General features: G+C 44.1%; 1 protein-coding gene across 6 annotated transcripts in view; it reads left to right on the top strand.

The window, feature by feature from the left end:
- The window catches only part of DPP6 (dipeptidyl peptidase like 6), a 692,619-nt gene that overhangs the window by 619,699 nt on the left and 50,456 nt on the right, over window positions 1-22,464 (top strand). For all 6 annotated transcript variants that reach the window (XM_060782596.2, XM_067470371.1, XM_060782595.2 and 3 more), the window contains exons 13-15: window positions 5,356-5,463; window positions 7,811-7,902; window positions 20,313-20,360. In XM_060782596.2, the coding sequence (XP_060638579.1) occupies window positions 5,356-5,463; window positions 7,811-7,902; window positions 20,313-20,360 (248 nt within the window). The remainder of the gene's footprint in view (window positions 1-5,355; window positions 5,464-7,810; window positions 7,903-20,312; window positions 20,361-22,464) is intronic.

Genomic DNA, 22,464 nt, shown 5'->3' with positions numbered 1-22,464 from the left:
ACAATTCAAAGTGCTGTCTTTAGCCTATAAAGCCCTAAACAGTTCATTCCAGCTTGCCTGCCCAAAAGTATCTCTCTCTACAACCCACCTTGGAGGTTAAGTTTGTCGGGGGAGGCCCTGCTCTCAGTCCCACCTGCCTCGCAAGTGTGACTGGTGGGAACGAGAGACAGGGCCTTCTCACTGGTGGCCCCTTGCCTATGAAATTCCCTCCCTAGTGAAAATAGATCTGCCCCATCCCTCCTGACCTTCAGGAAAAAAGCAAAAAATAGCTCTGGGATCAAGCTTTTAGCCAGTAATTGGAGTGGTGCAATATAAAACTACAAATTAATATAAGACGACTCAGATGAGCCCTGGAATACGATTTAGATCATGTTATTTTAATTGATGTATAACTACTATGTTGAGAATGGGTTTTTAAATAATGTTTTTGATTATTTGCTGATATATTAATATATGGCATTGAACTGTTGCCTTCTCAGGGTTGAGAAGGACAGGATATAAATGTGGTAAATAAATAATAAATAAATAAACCCAACAATATTTTAAAAGCTGCATGAAATACATCCAGGACCATGGCATGTCATATTACGACCATTGGACTGGGATTTAGGAAATTATATTTCAGGTCTCCATTGATCCATTTATTTATCATATCAAAAGCCAACCAAGGGTACAGTTTAATGTATTTTGAAAACACAAAGTCTAAAAATTTGGCATTATATTAAATGTCCTATGATCAGTAGCTGGCCACTTGGAATACCTCTGGTGTTGCCGCAAGGAGGTCTTCCAGTTTGCATGGGACAGGGCTCAGACTGCATTGTAACAGGTGGTTTGTGGTTTGCTCTTCTCCACACTCGCATGTCATGGACTCTACTTTGTGGCCTCATTTCTTAAGGTTGGCTCTGCAACTCGTGATGACCAACGCGGTCTATTCAATGCCTTCCAAGTCACCCAGTCTTCTGTGTGCACACAGGGGAGACTCTTATTCAGTATTAGTCATGGATTGAGATTCTGGGTTTTGGCCTTTCACTTTTGGACTCTCACTTGCTGAGGTGTTCCTGCGAGTATCTCTGTAGATCTTAGAAAGCTATTTCTTGATTAAAGGCATTGGCATGCTGGTTGATATCCGAACAGAGGATAGGCCAGAGATGTCACTGCCTTTGTTCTTTCATTATTGGCTGCTACTTCTTGGCAGATGTCAAGTGGTGCAATACTGGCTAAGCAGTATAGTTTCTCTAGTGGTGTAGGGTGTAGGCATCCTGTGATAATGTGGCATGTCTCATTAAGAGCCACATCCACTGTTTTAGCGTGGTGAGATGTGTTCCACACTTGACATGCATACTCAGCAGCAGAGTAGCAAAGGGCAAGGACAGATGTCTTCACTGTGTCTGGTTGTGATCCCCAGGTTGTGCCAGTCAGCTTTCATATGATATTGTTTCTAGCACCCACTTTTTGCTTGATGTTCAGGCAGTGCTTCTTGTAGGTCAAAGCACAGTCCAGGGTAACTCCCAGATATTTGGGTATGCTGCAATGCTCCAGTGGGGTTCCTTCCCAGGTAATCCTCAGGGCTCGATATGCTTGTCTGTTCTTAAGGTGGAAAGCACATGTCTGTGTTTCAGATGGATTAGAAATCAGCCATTTTTTCCCGTAATAGGCAGTAAGAGCACCTAAAGCTTTGGAGAGGTTCTTTCTGTTCAACCATTTCAAAGCTCCCTGCTTGAGTGGTGATGGCACAATCATCAGCATAGATGAAACTCTCTGTCCCTTCTGGGAGTGGCTGGTCATTTGTGTAGATGTTAAACATTGATGGGGCGAGCATGGTCCCATGAGGAAGGCAGTACTTCTGTTTTTGCCATCTGCTTCTCTGACCCTGGAATTCAACAAAAAGCTCCTATTGTGCCATGAAAGTCATGGTGCGACCTTAGCCCAATCATGCTCTCTCAGCTTGATTTACTTCATTCATAGGGTTGTTGTTATGATGATAAAGTGAAACGAATGAGAGCCACACAGTCCACTTTGAGTCCATTATAGGAAAGACAGGGTATAAGTGTAACTAATAAATAGCCCTTAACAATAAAATAGTACCTCAAGTGCAAGCGGTGAGTGTTGCACCACTTTCAATTCTGCATCCTGACAAAAAGAACCGAAGTCTTTTCAACAAATTTCTCTGGCTCCTATTAAATAATGCAATTCATGCCATGTAATTTTCAGTAAAGCTGAGAGAATGGGAATCATTAGAAAACCCAGCACACCGTGACAGTGTGAATTAGGGAAACTTAGGAACAGAATTATCATGAAACCTGCGCATCGAAGATCCATTGCTAGAGCTTTGCTAAAGAAAGAAAGGCAGGAAGGAGAGGGAGCTCTTATTATTTCTGCAGATGCGGCCATACAAAGACCACAAAGAGGGAAAAGGCCAGCCTACCATCGCAAAATATCCTCTTATCTGCCTTTTAACCAGGGATTGATACTTTCTCTACAAGTCTTTCCATCATGGGCTGTTCATTTGTTTAGTCCCAAACAAGCTGTTTTCCTATGGTCTCAGTTTGGTGTAACAAATAGTACCATATCCTCCAACATTATATGTGGATGAAAACCAAGCAGCAATTAGAAGTGATCAAGGGAGCAAAAGTTAATAATGAGGAAGACCTCACAAGCTAGGTGAGTCTGCTGCATTTTCCTTTTACTTAAGCTGACTGGGAAGGGAAGATTTTATTCCTTCCTTTCCTTTCCTTTCCTTTCCTTTCCTTTCCTTTCCTTTCCTTTCCTTTCCTTTCCTTTCCTTTCCTTTCCTTTCCTTTCCTGCTACTCAGTTTATTGAATGCTACAAGGGTTATCTGGAAAGTAAGGTTATAAGGCACGTAGCTCTTGAGGGGAATTTTCTCTAGGGAAGTTGGTATCATTGCCATGTAGCGGGAAGCCAGTGGAAGCGAACGAGCAGTGCCAGTCGTCAGTAGCTCATCGACTGCCGTTGTGGTGAATGTTAGAGATTAGTGTCCTCATTCAATTTTCCTCCAAGTGCGAAATTCGTGCTGTAATACTCTACCTAAAGGCTAAGGGCATGAATGCCACTGCGATTCATTGTGAAATCATTTCAGTTTATGGAGTCAAGACAGCATGGGACAAAAGGGGTACAGAATATTTTGTGAGACCATGAAGAAACTTCACAGAGCCATCCAAAACAAATGTTGTGGGATGCTGATGGCAGGAGTCTGTCTCCTTCATGACAATGTGCATCTGTACATTGCTCATGCTACAAAAGAGTTGTTGACTTCAGTTGGTTGGGATGTTTTAATCCACCCTTCTCACAGCCCCAACCTCACACCCAGTGCCTATCATCTGTTCACTAAATTGAAGGAACACCTTGGTGGAAAACATTTTTCTGATGACAACAAGGTGAAAATCAAAGTGACGCACTGTCTGAAAAAATGTCGAGGGAAACTTCTATGACACAGGCATCAAAAACTTTTCCCACAGATGACAAAATGCATTGAACTGAATGGTGATTATATGGAAAAATAATGTAATACCTATGCTACAATCCATGTAAGTTTTATTAAAATATATTCATTCTTTGTATTTTTTAAAAAAAATCTTGTAACCTTACTTTCTGTATAACCCACTTCGAAATTGGAAACAACCTGGAGGTCTGAAACGAAAACAATATCCTCATTTTGTTCTCTTGCATTATATCTACACCCTGGGCAGTTCTACGTTAAAGTCTGTTTGCAAAATCCCACTTTTAGTTCAGAACAATATATAGTGCAATTCATGATGGAGTGTTGTTGATGTCTTTGTGAACAGCAAAACGGACAGTGTTTTGAGCAAGGAAGGCACACAAACAACTAAGTTTGGCTCAGTTGTTAGATTATACCGTGTAGCCTTTGGCAGAAAAGACGTATTCAACTGCAACCTCTTTTCGCAGAAACTTGTATTAGAGATGCCTTCCAGCTGGTTCGCTGTCGATCTGTATATGTTTGATTTTTTTAATGTTGCAAAAGGATAATATCCTTGAAGATTAAATTCTTCAATGCACCAGATCTCCTCAGGGTTTCTTCTTTGTTAGGCAATGATAAGTCACAAAAGAAGAAGAAGAACAAAACCTCACAACCTCAAAGAATAGAAATGAAAGGTAGTTCCAAAACACCACCTCTCCGTGATTCGAAAGATCAATTGGCTCACTTTGTAGTTCTCAAGCAACAACTACAGAAAGTAGAGGAATTGTTCTCTTTCATACCTAGTCTTGTATCGGAGTCTGGAAAAGGCACCTTTTGGACAGACTCTGTGGACTATTCTAGTAGAACAACAAGGGTTTCAGTATTAAAGGGAAGGAAACAAGAGAAAAAGATATGTGGAAGCACCTTTAAGGCTAGCTAGTCTTATTTTCTAATTGATCTTTGTGAATTTAACCCATATATTGTCGAAGGCTTTCATGGCCAGAATCACTGGGTTGTTGTAGGTTTTTTCGAGCTGTATGGCCATGGTCTAGAGGCATTATCTCCTGACGTTTCGCCTGCATCTATGGCAAGCATCCTCACTACCTCTGAGGATGCTTGCCATAGATGCAGGCGAAATGTCAGGAGATAATGCCTCTAGACCATGGCCATACAGCCCGAAAAACCTACAATAACCCATATACTTCAAATGTGGTGCTATTTCTTTCCTTTGTCCCCCTCCACTGATCAAATTTCCATAGTAATACCCAAGTTTGCAAGTGACATTACATCATTTCCTGTCACCATATTAAGAGGAAATGCCAGGGAAAACAAGGTTTGTGGGCTGCATGCAACACCTGCTGAAATTCCCTTCTACACAACCATGACATTGTCACCCTGAAATCGTATCCATTTCCAAAACTCAGGCCAACAGGAAAGGGTTCAATGGGACTGAGCAGGTTTTAAATTGGGCTTCTGAAATTTCCAAGGTTTGATTTACATCTGGCTGGTGGAAGATGTCCAAAGAAATAGAATGATTGTCTTTTTGGTGTGAATCATAGAATCATAGTGTTGGAAAAGATCCCAATGGCCAATAGGTTCATTTGGCATTCAAGTATATATAATCAAAGCAGCCCTAGCAATTGGCTGTCTAGCCTCTATTTAATGACCTACAGAGAAGGAGATTCCACCACATTCCGAGGAGACAGTGTATTCCACTGTTGAACAGCTCTTTCCAGCTAATATTTGGGTGAAATCTCTTTTCCTGCTATTTGAATCTATTGCTCTGTGTCCTAGCCTCTGGAGCAGCCAAAAACAATCTGGCTCCATCTTGCATATGTCATCCTTTCAAGTGTTTTTTTTTTTTAATCTAGTATATTCATACTACTCACACTCATTTACAACTCCTTGGCATTTGTAGAATGAAGAGCCTATCTTCTCCAAAGATGGGAGGAAGTTCTTCTTTGTCAGAGCCTTTCCTCAGGGAGGACGAGGTGAATTCTACCATATTGCCATGTCTTCATCACAGGTAAGAAAAGCTTTTATTGCTGCCTAATTATATTTATAAACACTTGAGAAGTAATAACAATACACACTTTGGTTGGAATCTTATATGGCACAGCATGGCACCGTAAAATACGCGCAGGACTACACTACAAGTCATTATTGAACACCATTGAGACTTTCTCTTGAGCTGCTGCAATGAAGGAGATAACCCCAATGGCCATTCCATGGCTGGTGGAAAGTGTAATTTTGCTACTGTTATTGGAGAAGTATCTGGCTATGCCCCTGGAACCAGATCATCCATTGAGAAGTGCTGGGGTCTTCTAGAGTCTCCGTGGCTAATGCAACAATTTTTCATCATTTTTATCTGATTATGCCAGTGGTCTCAATCTTCCTAATGCTGCAAACCCCTAATACAGTTCCTCATGTTGTGGTGACCCCCCAACCATAATATTATTTTTATTGCTACTTCATAGTTGTAATTTTGCTACTGTTATGAATTGTAATATAAATATCTGATGCATGATGTATTTTCATTCACTGGACCAAATTTGGCACAAATACCCGATATGCCCAAATTTGAATACTTGTAGGGTTGGGGGATTGATTTTGTCATTTGGGAGTTGTAGTTACTGGGTTATAGTTCACTTACAATCAAAGAGCATTCTGAACTCCAATGATGGAATTGAACCAATCTTGGCACACAGAACTCCCACGATCAACAGAAAATGGTGGAAGGGTTTGGTAGGCATTGACCTTGAGTTTTGGAGTGTTAGTTCACCTATATCCAGAGAGCATGAAGAGAGCTTTTGGTAGGAGGATACACCGACTGTTTCCAAAAAGGAAGAGTAGGACAAGTGGAGAGATCTTCAGCCTTCTCTGCCCAAAGGGATTCCTAAGACCAACAGAAATACATTTTTTCTGATGGTCTTTGGTCACCCCTTTGAAACCCCACTCATGAAACACTGGATTATGGGAACATATCCAGATGCTTTTCTGATGTCCACAACAAGTTTCCACATGAGTGGGTTCCAGTGGTTCAATGCTAAGTTGGGGATGATGATATATTTGGTCATTATAGAAGGGTGGGTTTCTGAATTGCTAATTAATTGCTAACAGAATAAATGAATAGGTCCAAGGATAAATCAAGCCAGAACACTCCCTAGAAACTAAGGTGACTAAACCAACGTTGTCATACTTTGGCCGTAACAGGAGAAGAGATGAGACATTAGAAAAGGCAGCAAGGCATGACAAGAACAATAGGAGAAGGGGAAGAGTGCATTAGAGGTGGCTAGACTCAATCAAGAAAGCCATGACTCTGAGTTTGGAAGACCAGAGTAGAGATGTAGATAACAGTGTGACTTGGCTGTCTTTCAAGCATAGGGTTTCTAGAAATCAAACTTGACTTAAATAGCAATTAACAGCAACATCTTGTCTTTGCCAAACTCACAAGTGGACAGCAGGAAATATATATTTGATCATGATTTTGATGCAAGCCTGCCTAATACATGCTTTCAGAACCAATTAATATATTGAAACCCTGCTAACATCCAGTATTCACAGTTCTTAGCATTTCACAATGACATCCTCCGGTCCAAAAATGTGTACAGATTGTTTCCATTAGGACAAAATGCATGGGAAAATGGGTACATTCGCTTCCTTTAAATTCCTGGTTCAACCAAAAACACATCCTAAAAATGTATAATGGATGAAAACACGCAGCCAAATGCATCTATTGGACTATAAACAAACAAAGGAATATAATAAAAGAATGGGTAGATTTCAAAATAGTCAGCAAAGCTGCATATGAAAACAACTGTGCAGTCATAAATGTGCATGAAAATAATGCATTTCGTGCAAATTTGCTTTGAAAATGCTTAATGATAGTGAAATGGGAAAAAAGATTGGAGAAATCGGAAAGTGAAGGAAACCAAAGTTGATGAATGTTTCCAACTCTGCATTTGTGGAAACTGCTCAGAATTATATTGGTTGGCTCCATTTAGTGCAGATCCATTGAATTAATGAATTGAGTTACTCCATTGGTACATTCAATAGATTCAATGAATCTGCACAAGTTGGGACTAACCATAGGATGCCGCCTTCAAGCATCCTTTTCTTCTCACTCCAGGGAAACTACGACATAGTTTGAGAACTCCTAGAGTTATGTCAAGCGCAGATTTCATTCCATTTTTTGTCACTTATACTCCCAGGACTTTAGCAGAAGGAAGAATAATAAATCAGTGTCTTTTTTTTTAACTAACGGTGGCAGAGACATTGGGATAGCTTGCTTTGAAGAAGATCTGTAGAGATAGAAAAGACAGCTCGGCATTTCTGTCTGAAATTCAGCTTTTCTTCATATATTTTTTTGGCAGCCCAACAGCAGCAATGATAACATACAGACCATCACATCAGGGGACTGGGATGTGACCAAGATTTTGGGATATGATGAAAAACAGCATAAAATGTAAGTATTCTCTTCTTTTAAGGGCTGAAAAAGCTTTCACCTTTTTTTGCCTGGCATTTTTTAATTTTAGTTGCCATAAAGAAATTATCATCTTGGACCTCCTCTTCCTTGGCCACATCCTATGACTCTCCCACGCCCTCTCCCACACCCTCTTCCAGCAACTGCTTCCCTTTTCTTGGATTTGACTTTTGGTTCAATATCCACCAAAAGGGTGTCCAGTGGCAAGCTGTCTGGCAGAATGAAATACCTAATATCATTGCCTCTAATACCCAAAGTATTACAGGGAAAACCAGCTGATCCCTAATCCATCTAAAACACAGTCATGTGCCTTTCACCTTAAGAACAGACAAGCATCCCGAGCTCTGAGCATCACCTGGGAAGGAATCCCACTGGAGCATTGCAGCACACCCAAATACCTGGGAGTCACTCTGGACCATGCTCTTACCTACAAGAAGCACTGCCTGAACATCAAGCAAAAAGTGAGTGCTAGAAACAATATCATACGAAAGCTGACTGGCACAACCTGGGGATCACAACCAGACACAGTGAAGACATCTGCCCTTGCGCTATGCTACTCTGCGGCAGAGTATGCATGCCCGGTGTGGAACGCATCTCACCACACTAAAACAGTGGATGTGGATCTTAATGAGACATGCCGCATTATCACGGGGTTTCTACGCCCTACACCACTGGAGAAATTACATTGTCTAGCTGGTATCGCACCACCTGACATCCGCCAGGAAGCAGCAGCCAATAGTGAAAGGACCAAGGCTGAGACATCTCCAGCCCATCCCTTGTCAACGACTTAAATCAAGAGATAGTTTTCTGAGATCTATGGAGACGCTCGCTGGAACACCCCAGCAAGCGAGAGTCCAAAAGTGGCAGGCTCAAGCCCAGAGCCTCTATCAATGGCTGATACCAGATGAGAGACTCCACCCTGGGCACACAGAAAATTGGGTGACTTGGAAGGTGCTGAACAGACTGCGCTCTGGCACCACAAGATGCAGAGCCAATCTTGGGAAATGGGGCTACAGAGTGGAGTCCATGACATGTGGGTGTGGAGAGGAGCAAGCTACAGACCACCTGCTGCAATGCAGCCTGAGCCCTGCCACATGCACAATGGAGGACCTCCTTGTGGCGACACCAGAGGCACTCCAAGTGGCCAGCTACTAGTCAAAGGACATTTAATCAACTACCAAGCTTGCAAATTCTGTGTTTTGTCTGTCTGTTTGTTTGTTTGTTTTTGTTAAAAATGTAATACAAATGTCTGGTTGCTGATGACACGATAAATAAATAAATACCCAAAGTTTCCAATTGGACAGGTTCTCTGTTTTTCAGAGTCATTTTCACAGCTTTCAGATGAGAATTCATACTAACATCCACTCCTGTGATGGTTCTATGAACCTGGGTCCCATTCTTCAGTTCAATCATTACAGTTTCATAACATAGTTTCACCCTTTTTGAAGGTGACATTTGCCATCAGTTGTTGTGGCAAATAAGCAGAGAAATTTGACCGCTAGGTTGCTTAGATAACCTGGTGAGTCATGCTATGTATTGAAATCTTTTGGGTTAAAATATGGAAACTGAGCACCTGTTTGCATTATCTGGCTAAATCCGAATGTCCCATTGGCAAAATAGGTGTAAGAATCACATTGCAATTGTGAGAGTGCTCTTGCCCAAAAGCCTCATTTGGGTTTTGAGAGGTGTGGTTTCTAAGACAAGCATTATCATATCACATTATCATATTTTACAGTATCTGATATTATGTTACAGCAGAAGGGAATAAAGAATATTGTATACAAGTTGATTATCTCTTTTCCTAACTCCAGAAATCTGAAATACTTCAAAATCATCCAGATGGTAACATTTTTGCTTTTGGATGATTCGAGGCACACAAACTTTGTTTCATGCAGTAAATATTTGGAGGATTGTTTATAAGTTAGTTCCCAAGTTACAAACAAGATAGGTTCTGTAGGTTTGTTCTTAAGTTAAATTTGTGTGCGAGTCAGAACAGGAACATTGTTTAAGTGTAACTCCAGCCATATATGTGTGTGTGTGTGTTCAGAGTATTTCATCTCACTTTCTGTCCCTATGATAATTGGATTTTGAAAAAATTGGCTTGTTGTGGAAACAAGAATTGGAGAGAAAGCTTCAGTGGAGACACCTTTTCCCCATGATACCTCTTCCAAGAGTGATTTCCCTTCTGAGGGGTAGATTTCTGTAACTCCCTGTTGTCTCACCCTGTTCTTAAATATGAGCCTTTTGTAAGTCAGATGTTTGTAACTCAGGGACTGCCTATAAATAACATAAATTAGTTTTATGTTTAGACTCCAAGATATCTCATTAAGTACATGCTGGTGGCACAGTGGATTTAACTGCTGAGCTGCCGAACATGCTGACCAAAAGGTTAGCAGTTCGAATCCACAGAGTGAAATGAGCTCCTGCTGTTAGCCCCAGCTTCTGTCAACCTAGCAGTTTGAAAACATACAAATGTGAGTAGATCAATAGGTACTGCTTCGGCGGGAAGATAACGGTGCTCCATGCAGTCATGCCAGCCACATGACCTTGGAGGTGTCTTCAGATAACACTGGCTCTTTGGCTTAGAAATGGAGATGAGTACCACCCACCAGAGTCAGATACGACTAGACTTAATGTCAAGGAGAAACCTTTACCTTTTACATGCAAGTATTCCAAAATCACTTTTGGACTCAAGCATTTCAGATAAAGGAAACTAAACTTCTTTATATTTTTGATGTATCTTCACTGTTGACAGAGCTTGAAGAAATTTATTTTTTAGATAATTTCCAGAATCATGATGGCAGATGGCATGCTGACAGGGGGATTCTGGGAATTGCTACTCCAAAAGACAGTTTTTCCAAGCTCAGTTTTGTGATATTGGTCATATTAGAACAGTAGTTCTCAACCTTCCTCATGCCCCGACCCCTTAATAAAGTCCTCATGTTGTGGTGACCCCTGACCATAACGGTTTTTAACCATAACACAGTTTTTAACTATAACCATAACATTATTTTTGTTGCCACTTCAGAACTGTAATTTTGCTACTGTTATGAATCGTAATGCAAATATCTGATTTGCTAGATGTATTTTCTAGGCCTGTTTGATCAAGAAAAAATTTGTTTCTAAATTCGATTCTTAATTGGGGTGTTTTTTTGTTTCGATATTAAAAATATTTACAAAACTTTCAAAAAAAATGTTTTGTTATTTACGAATTTTCGTTATTATTTACAAAACATTTTTGAAAAAAAATTTTTCTTGATCAAACAGGCTAAGTGTGAATGTTGCAGTAATGGTCACCTTGATTAGCATTGAATGGCTTTCTCCCACCCTGGACATTCCATAGATAATATTAGATGATATATAACTCACCATTTGCCTAGTTTCCAACAGACCTCTGAGGATGCCTGCCATAGATGTGGGCAAAATGTCAGGAGAGAATGCTTCTGGAACATGGTCATACAGCCCTGAAAAGTCACACAAGCCGGATGGCGCGCGGAGGCCGCTTGTGAGCCCGCGCGCGCCATCCAATGGGCTCCGGCGCCCCCCTCCTCCTCCTCCTCCTCCTCTTCTTCCTCCCAGCTGGGAGGAAGAGGAGGAGGAGGAGGAGGAGGAGGGGGGCGCAGGAGCCAGAGCCGGATGGCGCGCGGAGGCCGCTTGTGAGCCCGCGCGCGCCATCCAATGGGCTCCGGCGCCCCCCTCCTCCTCCTCCTCCTCCTCTTCTTCCTCCCAGCTGGGAGGAAGAGGAGGAGGAGGAGGAGGAGGAGGGGGGCGCAGGAGCCAGAGCCGGATGGCGCGCGGAGGCCGCTTGTGAGCCCGCGCGCGCCATCCAATGGGCTCCGGCGCCCCCCTCCTCCTCCTCCTCCTCCTCCTCTTCTTCCTCCCAGCTGGGAGGAAGAGGAGGAGGAGGAGGAGGAGGAGGGGGGCGCAGGAGCCAGAGCCGGATGGCGCGCGGAGGCCGCTTGTGAGCCCGCGCGCGCCATCCAATGGGCTCCGGCGCCCCCCTCCTCCTCCTCCTCCTCCTCTTCTTCCTCCCAGCTGGGAGGAAGAGGAGGAGGAGGAGGAGGAGGAGGGGGGCGCAGGAGCCAGAGCCGGATGGCGCGCGGAGGCCGCTTGTGAGCCCGCGCGCGCCATCCAATGGGCTCCGGCGCCCCCCTCCTCCTCCTCCTCCTCCTCTTCTTCCTCCCAGCTGGGAGGAAGAGGAGGAGGAGGAGGAGGAGGAGGGGGGCGCAGGAGCCAGAGCCGGATGGCGCGCGGAGGCCGCTTGTGAGCCCGCGCGCGCCATCCAATGGGCTCCGGCGCCCCCCTCCTCCTCCTCCTCCTCCTCTTCTTCCTCCCAGCTGGGAGGAAGAGGAGGAGGAGGAGGAGGAGGAGGGGGGCGCAGGAGCCAGAGCCGGATGGCGCGCGGAGGCCGCTTGTGAGCGCTGCGCGCGCCATCCAATGGGCTCCGGAGGAAGAGGAGGAGCCAGAGCCGGATGGCGCGCTCAGCAGCAGCCTCCATGCAATTAACGAGCGGAGCTTCAGCTCGTAAAATACATGGGGCTGCTGCTTCGATATTTTTAAACCCTTCCGGGTTTAAAAATATGTTTTGATATCACTTCGGATATGCAAAAAATAACGATTTTAATACGAATTAACGAATTAACGAAACGAAACCGACAGGCCTAGTATTTTCATTCACTGGACCAAATTTGGCACAAACACCTGATGCACCCAAATTTGAATACTGGTGGGGTTGGGGGAGGTTGATGTTGTCATTTGGGATTTATAGTTTACCTACAATCCAGGAGCATTTTGAACTCCACCAAGGATGGAATTGAACTTGGCATGCAGAACTTCCACAACCAACAGAAAATACTGGAAGGGTTTGGTGGACATTGACCTTGAGTTTTGGAGTTGTAGTTCACCTACATCCAGAGAGCACTTTGGACTCAAACAATGATGGATCTGGACCTAACTTGGCACGAATGCTCAATATGCCCAAATGTAAACACTGGTGGAGTTTGGGGAAAATAGACCTTACCATCTGGGCGTTATGGTTGCTGGGAAGTATAGTTCACCTAGAGTCAAAGAGCATCTTGAACCCAACCAACAATAAAATGGTGCCAAACTTCCTACACAAAACCCCCATTACCAACAGAAAATACTGTGTTTTCTGATGGTCTTTGGTGACCCCTCTGACACCCCCTCGTGACCCCCCTAGGGGTCCTGACCCCCAGGTTGAGAAACACCGTATTAGAAGGAAAGAGGACTTATATAAGTGTGTTGAAATATGTCTTAAAGACAGTATGTAAAGACATTCAACACTACAGAGATTTGTACTTAACACTAAGGTTTCTTTGGGTTGTGATACACGCATGGAACTTCAGAAAGCTTTAGAAGGGTGTGCATATATATATAGTTATCTAGCCATACATGCGAAACATCAGTGCAAAATCAGCACAATGGACAGCTGTTCTCATTTCCTATGGCTTTTCTAGCTGTTGAAGAATATTAATCAGATTCTTTGTTCCTTTCTTCCTGACAGCTGGGATGCTGCTTCTAATTTTCTATATTTAATTGCATATAACTAACCATTTCCATATCTTTATGACAAGCGTATCGCATGTTCAACTGCAATTTGTGAGCACATTGCTCTTTCTGTGACAGTTATCTTCAAATGTGAAAAATCTGCATGGAATATTTGTTGCGCCAACAACATGCATGCCACATAATTATTTTTTTTCAGTAAAACAAATTGGATAAATATTTTCTAGGGATTTTGAGCAATTTGTACAATTGTAAAAGAAGGCAATACAGTTGTATACATGTCAAAAACAGTGTTGGCGTGTGGGCAGAATAAAAACAGCTTGGATCAGAAATTGAAAAGTTATATATATATTGCACCATAACTGCAAGAATATTCCAGCCAACATGGCCAATGTCCATGATACATGGAGAACCATGGGAGCTGTAGTCCAAAATAATTTTGAAAAAGGTTAGATACGGACCAAACTAATTGATTCATCATTTAGTCTCAGTGAGATCAGTCAGGTTTAAGCTACTGTTTGCTAATTGACCAATTTCATTTCCATAAGAATAAAGTGTCACTAACTTAGTTTGAATGCAACCCATCATTCAACTTGAGTATCCCTATGTAAAATGCTTCAGACCATGAGTATTTTGGATTTTTTTCCAGATTTTGGACTATCTGTATTTGCATATACATATATAACAAGACATCTTGGAGATGGGACCCCAGTCTAAACACATTCATGTTTCACATACATCTTGTATGCATAACCTAGAGGTATCTTAGATTATGTTGTACATGAAACAAAGTTTGTATAATATGTTGTTGAAGACTTTCATGGCCAGAATCACTGGGTTGCTATGAGTTTTCCGGGCTGTATGGCCATGTTCCAGAATTTATTTTGATTTATTTATTTGATGCACTTATTAACCGCCATTCTCAGCCCATAAGGGCGACTCATGGCGGTGTACAGTACACATAAAAGACAATTACAAAAGGCAGTTTCAACAACATCTAAACTAACAACACTTACAAACTACACTAAAAATCCGCTTCGTCTCATAGTGGAATCATAACCCGTCTCATATTCCTTGTTCCATTCCAATTCTTCATTACCGTAATGTAAGCACTTAATTAAATGCCCTCTCGAACAGCCATGTCTTAAGGCTTTTTCGAAAGGACATGAGGGAGGGCGCCTGTCTGATGTGTGCAGGGAGAGTGTTCCACAGCCGAGGGGCCACCACCGAGAAGGCCCTCTCCCTCGTCCCCACCAGCCGTGCCTGTGAGGCAGGCGGGATCGAGAGAAGGGCCTCCCCAGACGATCTCAAGGTCCTCGTGGGCTCGTAGGCCAAGATGCGGTCCGAGAGGTATTTTGGGCCGGAACCGTTTAGGGCTTTGTAGGCCAAAACCAGCACCTTGAATTGGGTCCGGTAGCAAATCAGCAGCCAGTGGAGCTGGGACAACAGGGGCGTTGTGTGCTCCCTGCCACCCGCTCCAGTTAGTAACATGGCTGCCGCGCGCTGAACCAGCTGAAGCTTCCGGGCCGTCTTCAAGGGCAGCCCCACGTAGAGAGCATTGCAGTAGTCCAGGCGGGATGTGACAAGAGCGTGTACCACCGTGGCCAAGTCAGACTTCCCGAGATACGGGCGCAGCTGGCGCACGAGCCTAAGCTGTGCAAATGCTCCCCTGGTCACCGCCGAAACCTGGGGGTCCAGGCTCAACAATGAGTCCAGGGTCACACCCAAGCTGCGAACCTGCGCCTTCAAGGGGAGTGCGACCCCGTCCAGCACAGGCTGTAACCCTATATCCCGTTCGGCCTTGCGACTGACCAGGAGTACCTCTGTCTTGTCTGGATTTAATTTCAGTTTGTTCGCCCTCATCCAGACCGTTACAGCGGCCAGGCACCGGTTCAGGACCTCGACAGTGACAGAGTTGGACATCATCTGCGTACAGATGACACCTCACCCCGAAACTCCGGATGATCTCACCCAGCGGCTTCATGTAGATATTAAACAGCATGGGGGACAGTATGGAACCCTGTGGCACCCCACAAGTCAAAGGTTGTGGTGTGGAACAGGAGTCCCCCAATGACACCTTCTGGGTGCGACCTTCCAGAAATGACTGGAGCCACTGCAAAGCAATGCCCCCAAGACCCATTTCCGCAAGGCGCCCCAGAAGGATACCGTGGTCGACGGTATCGAAGGCTGCTGAGAGGTCCAGGAGCACCAACGGACACACTCCCCCTGTCTAGCTCCCGGCGCAGATCATCCACTAAGGCGACCAAGACCGTCTCGGTACCATGCCCCGGTCTGAAACCAGACTGTGCCGGATCCAGATAATCAGTGTCTCTCAAGAATACCTGGAGTTGTGAGGCCACCACGCTTTCCATGACTTTGCCCAAAAAGGGGAGATTGGAAACAGGCCGAAAGTTGTCCAATTTAGTGGGGTTCAGTGATGGCTTCTTCAACAGCGGCTTTATAATAGCCTGTTTTAGGCTCATTGGAATCTTGCCTTCCCAAAGGGAGGCATTCACCACCACTGTTACCCACTCAGCCAATCCCCCTCTGGCCTCCCTAAGAAGCAAGGATGGGCAGGGGTCTAGGATGGACGTGGTGGGCCTCATTCCTCCAAGTATCTTGTCCACATCCTCAGGTTTCACAAACTGAAAAGAATCCATCAAAATAGGACATGCAGGTGCTCTTGTTACATTCTCGGAGACTGCATCTAACGCGGCGTCCAGCCCAGAACGGATCAAGGCGACTTTGTCTGCAAAGAACCAAGCAAATGCTTCACAGCGCGCGACCGAATTGTCAGGGCTCCCATCTGCAGTGATGGGAGTTAAAAGACCTCTGACAATCCGGAACAACTCCGCCGGACGGTTCTTTGCAGACGCAATAGTGGCCGCAAAGAAAGTTTTCTTTGCGGCCTTTATTGCCGCGGCATATGCCCTAAGAAAGGACACAAACCGTGCTCGGTTTGACTCGCTCGGATCCGAACGCCACACACTCTCTAGTTCCCTCTTCCTTCGCTTCATCACTGCCAGCTCCTCAGTAAACCAAGGGGCTGGTTTAGCTCGGCTACTTGAGAGGGGACGTTCCGGAGCAATCATGTCAATAGCCCTGGCCATCTCCCCATTCCAGAGAGCCACCAAGGCTTCGACATGGTCACCTACCGAGGTGGCGGGAAAATCCCCAAGAGCCGTCAGGAATCCATTCGGATCCATCAGCCTCTTGGGGCGGACCATCTTAATAGGTCCTCCACCTTTGCGGAGGTTAGGGGGCGCAGTGAGCCTAAATCTGATCAGGAAGTGGTCGGTCCATGGCAACGGAGAGATGGACAACTCCTCCACACCGCCACCCTGTTCCCATCCCTGGCAGAAAACCAAATCCAATGTGTGTCCAGCACAGTGGGTGGGGCCAGATATTTGTTGGGACAGCCCCATGGTTGCCATGGCAGACATGAAGTCCTGAGCCGCACCTGTGAGGGTCGCCTCGGCATGGATGTTGAAGTCTCCCAGCACAAGGAGCTGTTGAGACTTCAACGCCAGGCCCGAGACCACCCCCGCTAGCTCAGGTAGGGAGACTGTAGTGCAGCGAGGTGGACGGTACACTAACAGAATCCCTATTCCGTCCCGGTCACCCACCCTCAGGTAGACGCTTTCAAAATTTGCGGTCTGCGGGATGGGGCACCTGGTCAGATGGATGGAGTCTCTATAGACCACTGCGACCCCGCCTCCCCGCCCTCCGGATCTCGGTTGGTGCTGCACGGAGAAACCCGGAGGACAAAGCTGGGTCAGATTTACTCCTCCAGCTTCATCCAACCAGGTCTCCGTGATGCACGCCAGATCTGCCCGCTCATCCAGGATTAGGTCCTGGATCCAGGTCGTTTTTCCGTTGACAGATCTGGCGTTCAACAGCACCACCTTCAGTCCAGAGGGTCCGCTCACCTGGTTACACCAATTTACCTTAGGAGACCGAGTTGGAATTGTTAATATTTTAGATAAATGGTCCGAATTTGGCTGAATTTGAGGTCTCCTTTTCCCGCATCTCCTCCTTCCCACCATGACCTCTATGGGGGCCCCTCGGCTAGCGGAACACCTCCCTTCCTCCATGCCGCAGTTCATGACCAGGGTCTTATTCTCTATTCCATCAGATGTTTGAGATGTTGGCGTTTTTTCTTGCCAGTTGTTTTGGTCTCCTTTATCCCCCCTCCCCTCCTCATTGTTCTTCACCGGCTCCAGCCCTCCTCCTCCCCTGCTCCTTCCACCAATCAATAGTGTCAGAGACAGAATACATAGGAGGGCAGGGGACCACATGGATGGAAACAACACACTTCGGTAGATGGTAGATACAGGTAGTAAACGTTCAACCGAAAAACAAGGTGGTCCCTAGAGTGCTGGGGTCTTAAGTGCAACAGTCATAACAGTAGCAAATTCCACGGCTACAAGAGTAGTTCTTAAGGTGCAGGTTTTAAAGTGCATCAGGATATTAAAGTGCAATAAGCCAAAACTTAGCCCTCAATGTTACTAAAGTGCAGCAGGAGGAAACGGGTAAGGTAAAGTGCAAATCAGTCGGCAATGGAGGCAGGCGCCTTTAAAGTGCTATGTAATGATCTTATTCCCACATTAGCAGCAAGTATGGAGGAACTATAACGTGCGATATCCACAATATGTAAACACGATAATCACAGATTGACAATTGGCAAAGCGTTATGATTCAGATGTAAACTGGACGATTGGTGTCAAATAGCGGATGGGTTTCCGGAGGTGTCGACACGGCGGTGGTCAGCACAGTTGGTCTAACAATTGATCTACACAATAACAATCAGCACGAAGAGGGTCAGCATAAAGATGGTCAGCACAAAGGTCTACACAGTGTTGGTGAGCCCAAATGGTGGAGAAGATTGTGGGCCAGAGTCCAGCTCCACTGGCTCCTGTGAGCTCCTACGATGTAACAGCCCGCTCAGCAGGAGCCTGAGGGGGCAGAAGCCCAGCAACCAGGATGGAACCACGGTGGAAGGAGTCCTCAGAGCCTCTTCGCTCAGAAGCATTCTCTCCTGACGTTTTACCCACATCTATGGCAGGCATGCTCAGAGGTTGTGAGATCTGTTGGAAACTAGGCAAGTGGGGTTTATATATCTGTGGAATGTCCAGGTGGGAGAAAGAACTCTTGTTTGTTTGAGGCAAGTGTGACTGTTGCTATTGGCCACCTTGATTAGCATTGAATTGCCTTGCAGCTTCAAAGCCTGGCTACTTCTTGCCTGGGCAAATCCTTTGTTGGGAGTTGTGAGCCAGCTCTTATTGTTTACTATCAGGAATTCCCTCACTTGTCTAGTTTCCAACAGAGCTCACAACCTCTGAGGCTGCCTGCTATAGATGTGGGTGAAATGTCAGGAGGGAATGCTTCTGGAACATGGCCATATAGCCTGGAAAACTCACAGCAATCCAAAGTTTGTATACACCAAAAATCAAAGATGTCACTATCTCAGCCACCGTTGTGAACAATTTTGGATTTTTTAAAATATTTCAGATAAGGGATGCTCAACCTATAATAGCGTTAGAGTTTAAAAGTGTGTTCTTTAAGTTTGCAATTTCTTTATCATCATGTGAACTATTCTGGAATTACATTTTGAAAGGTTTATATGTTAAACAATCATGTTTGCAACCCTGCAATTAGCCAGCCAGCACCTAATCTGCCTTGTGATTCAGTAGAAGCCCCGCTCTGCTGTTAGGCACTCGTCCTCCGAGAAAAGCTCCCAGGAAGCCAGCAGAAAGCTGCTATTAGATGTACCGCTAGTGTTTCTACAATGGAAAGAAATTAAAGGGTTCTGGCTGTGGGAGTTCATCGTGACCTCCGATTTTCTAGTCTCAAAGTCCCTGGCTGACCCCAAGAATGTGTAAAACACGAATATTCTCTCTCCTTATCATTTGTCCTGGGTGATATGAATTGTTAGGGCTTCTGATCTAGGTTGTTGTAGGTTTTTTCGGGCTATATGGCCATGGTCTAGAGGCATTCTCTCCTGACGTTTCACCTGCATCTATGGCAAGCATCCTCAGAGGTAATGAGGTCTGTTGGAACTAGGAAAAAGGGTTTATATATCTGTGGAATGACCAGGGTGAAACAAAGGACTCTTGTCCATATAATGGCCTGACAGTGCCTGGAGCAAACTTTTGTTGAGAGGTGATTAGATGTCTTTGTTTGTTTCCTCTCTGTTGTTGTGCTGTTCTAATTTTAGAGTTTTTTAATACTGGTAGCCAGATTTTGTTCATTTTCATGGTTTCCTCCTTTCTGTTGAAATTGTCCACATGCTTGTGGAGTTCAATGGCTTCTCTGTGTAGTCTGACATGGTGGTTGTGAGAGTGGTCCAGCATTTCTGTGTTCTCAAATAAAACGCTGTGTCCAGGTTGGTCCAACAGACCTCACAACCTCTGAGGATGCTTGCCATAGATGCAGGCGAAACGTCAGGAGAGAATGCCTCTAGACCATGGCCATATAGCCCGAAAAAACCTACAACAGCCCAGTGATTCCAGCCATGAAAGCCTTCGACAATACTTCTGATCTAGATTTGCCATAGATTCTTTCTACCATCTCCTCTTTCTACCACTTCATTAGATTTGTCTGAAAACTGTGTTCTTAAAAACATACAGACTAAAGTGATCACAATGTTGAGCAAAATCTAAAGGCTTGGGAAGGTTGTTACTTTGCTTTTAAGTTGGTAAGACGCTTTTTCAGAGACTCCCTTCTTGTAGAGGAAAAGGAACATCATAATGAAAGAATGAATGAATGAATTGACAAATAAATAATACATGCGTATGCAGGTAATGCAGATGAAATAAATGTTGCTCCTAAAAATCTAATTATATTTTATGTTCCTTTTATTTTAGCTATTTCCTCAGCACAGAAGAATTACCAAGGACACGACATTTATACAAGTAAGATGTATTTTAAATGAAAAAACCCATTCTCTGTTCTTCTAACACATGAGCAGATTCTCTGCGAAATAAGCCCAAAGCAAATACATGCAGCCATGTCATGAAAAGTGAAGTGAAGTTTGTTTCCAAAAGTTCTGGAGAATTTGTTTCCAAAAGTTTTGCTTTTGCTTTATTTGAATAGATTGTTGGATTTGCTTGGAAAGGATGAACTGGTGTGATTTTCCCCCAATAACAATAAAAGGAGTTACATTATCAAGATTAATTTGCAAAACAGGGATGATTTGGTTGTGGTTTGTGAAGAATCTGAAGCTTCAGAGGGTGAGGAAGAGGATTTTGTGGCATCCCAAGAGGGGGTTTTGGGGAATGAAGTGGCATGGAGAGGTGTGTTACTGAATCTCCTGGGAGTTCTCGGGATGTTAGAGAAAGCAAAATCTGTTCCCATGAGAATCTGCCATAGTTTGCTCCTGAGATGAATGTGGGGGAGTGTGAGTCTGTTACTAGGTTGGAGTGGCTGCAGCTACACCGCAAGAATGTGAAGGAAAGACAGACTCGCCTTTCTCAGTAGTTTCAAAATAAGCGGTGAAGAAGCAGGTATATGAGGAGTGATGTCATGGGAAGGGATTGAGGCATTTAAGTGGGCTCCAAACAGACAGCTCTTTGTGAGAACAACATTGCATTTCAAGTGGAAGCAACTCTTAAGTTCTATGGCTTTGCTTCAAGTGTTCAAGCTTCGGGATTGTGTGTCTTGTTCATGTTTTCTTGGTTAAGTTTCAAGCTTCTGGATTGTAATTCCTGTTCAGGTCTTTGATTTTGCCTTGTTTCGCTGTATTGCCTCTAAGTGCAGTTCCAAGTTTTTGAAATCCTGTGCTTTGATTCCTCAAACTGAATGTCACCTATACTCAACAACTTTGTAGTTTCTGAATTTGTCATTTGGATTTTGGATTGTACTTTTTTATTGTGCTTTTCCTTATCTTCTATATTTTTATTAATACACTTTACTTAATGGATTTTCTCATCCTTGCATGGTGTCTGGGTGAAAAAGTGTCCCACAGCTGGGACACAACAGATTTTTTGCAGCTCAGCCTGTGATTGTGTTCCAGGATCAGGGTGCTTTGGATGTGGGGAGTGATGTAAATGAGTTTCAAGATGGCAATGGTTTGGTCGGTGATCTTGATGCAGAGAATGACCATGAGCTCCCTGTTCAAAGTGTAGTTTCCCAAGAGAATGTCCCTGAGGGGTGTGGGGATGATGGTGTACTCCCTGAATTGCTACCAGAGAGTGCCCATGATAGGGAACATGAAAACAGCTGGCCCAGCTGCAGAAATTAATGAGCAAATAGATAGACGCGAGGAGATTAGACAAAACAGGAGAGCCGAACAGTGGTTTTGGCGGTCTGCCAGGTTCCGAGAGAAACAGATAAGAAATTCTCAGTTAAAATGAAACCAATTTCTGAATGCTAGAGACTTGGCTAATGAGGAGATAAAAGTCCCAAGTACAGGATGTGTAGTCAGATGAAGCATTATTTAGAATCAAGTCAAGATCTCATTCTTATTCGTGGAAGTTTTGCTTGGAAAATTCATGTTTTAAGTGCCTTTGTTTCATGGTTTTGATTCTTGGATTTTATGCTCTATATTCATGCCTTGGATTCATGTTTCCTGGTTCCTTGCATTTTATTTGGAAAGTTTTGCCTTTGTTTTTATGGACTATTACCCTGGACTACTTTGTTCCTTCTTATCTTCCTACTTAATTGGATTTACCTATTTCTTTAAAGTGTTTTTTACTTTATTGCTTTTTTAATTATCTTCAATAAACAGATTGTTTTTCATCCAACAGTGTGGTGTTTAAAGTCAGAGGGTTTTTCCTGTCCTGGAGTGCAACAAGATTTATCATTTTAGCTATCATTTGACTGTAGCTTTTAAAAACCTTTTATACTGCTATGCTGGGACTAGAAGTAACATAATTTACTTCACTCATGTTCAGGATTTCACATAACTATGATCCAAACAGAAACATATCCTTCATGGATACAGGGGCCTTACTGTATTGTTAAGGACTAGTACTCAACATGTTCATTTAATTTGACTGAGTACTTGGTCTCTCTCTG

The sequence above is a fragment of the Anolis sagrei genome, chromosome 6 (assembly GCF_037176765.1).
Source record: "Anolis sagrei isolate rAnoSag1 chromosome 6, rAnoSag1.mat, whole genome shotgun sequence".
Classification (NCBI taxonomy): domain Eukaryota; kingdom Metazoa; phylum Chordata; class Lepidosauria; order Squamata; family Dactyloidae; genus Anolis; species Anolis sagrei.
This window is presented reverse-complemented; position numbering and strand designations above follow the sequence as displayed.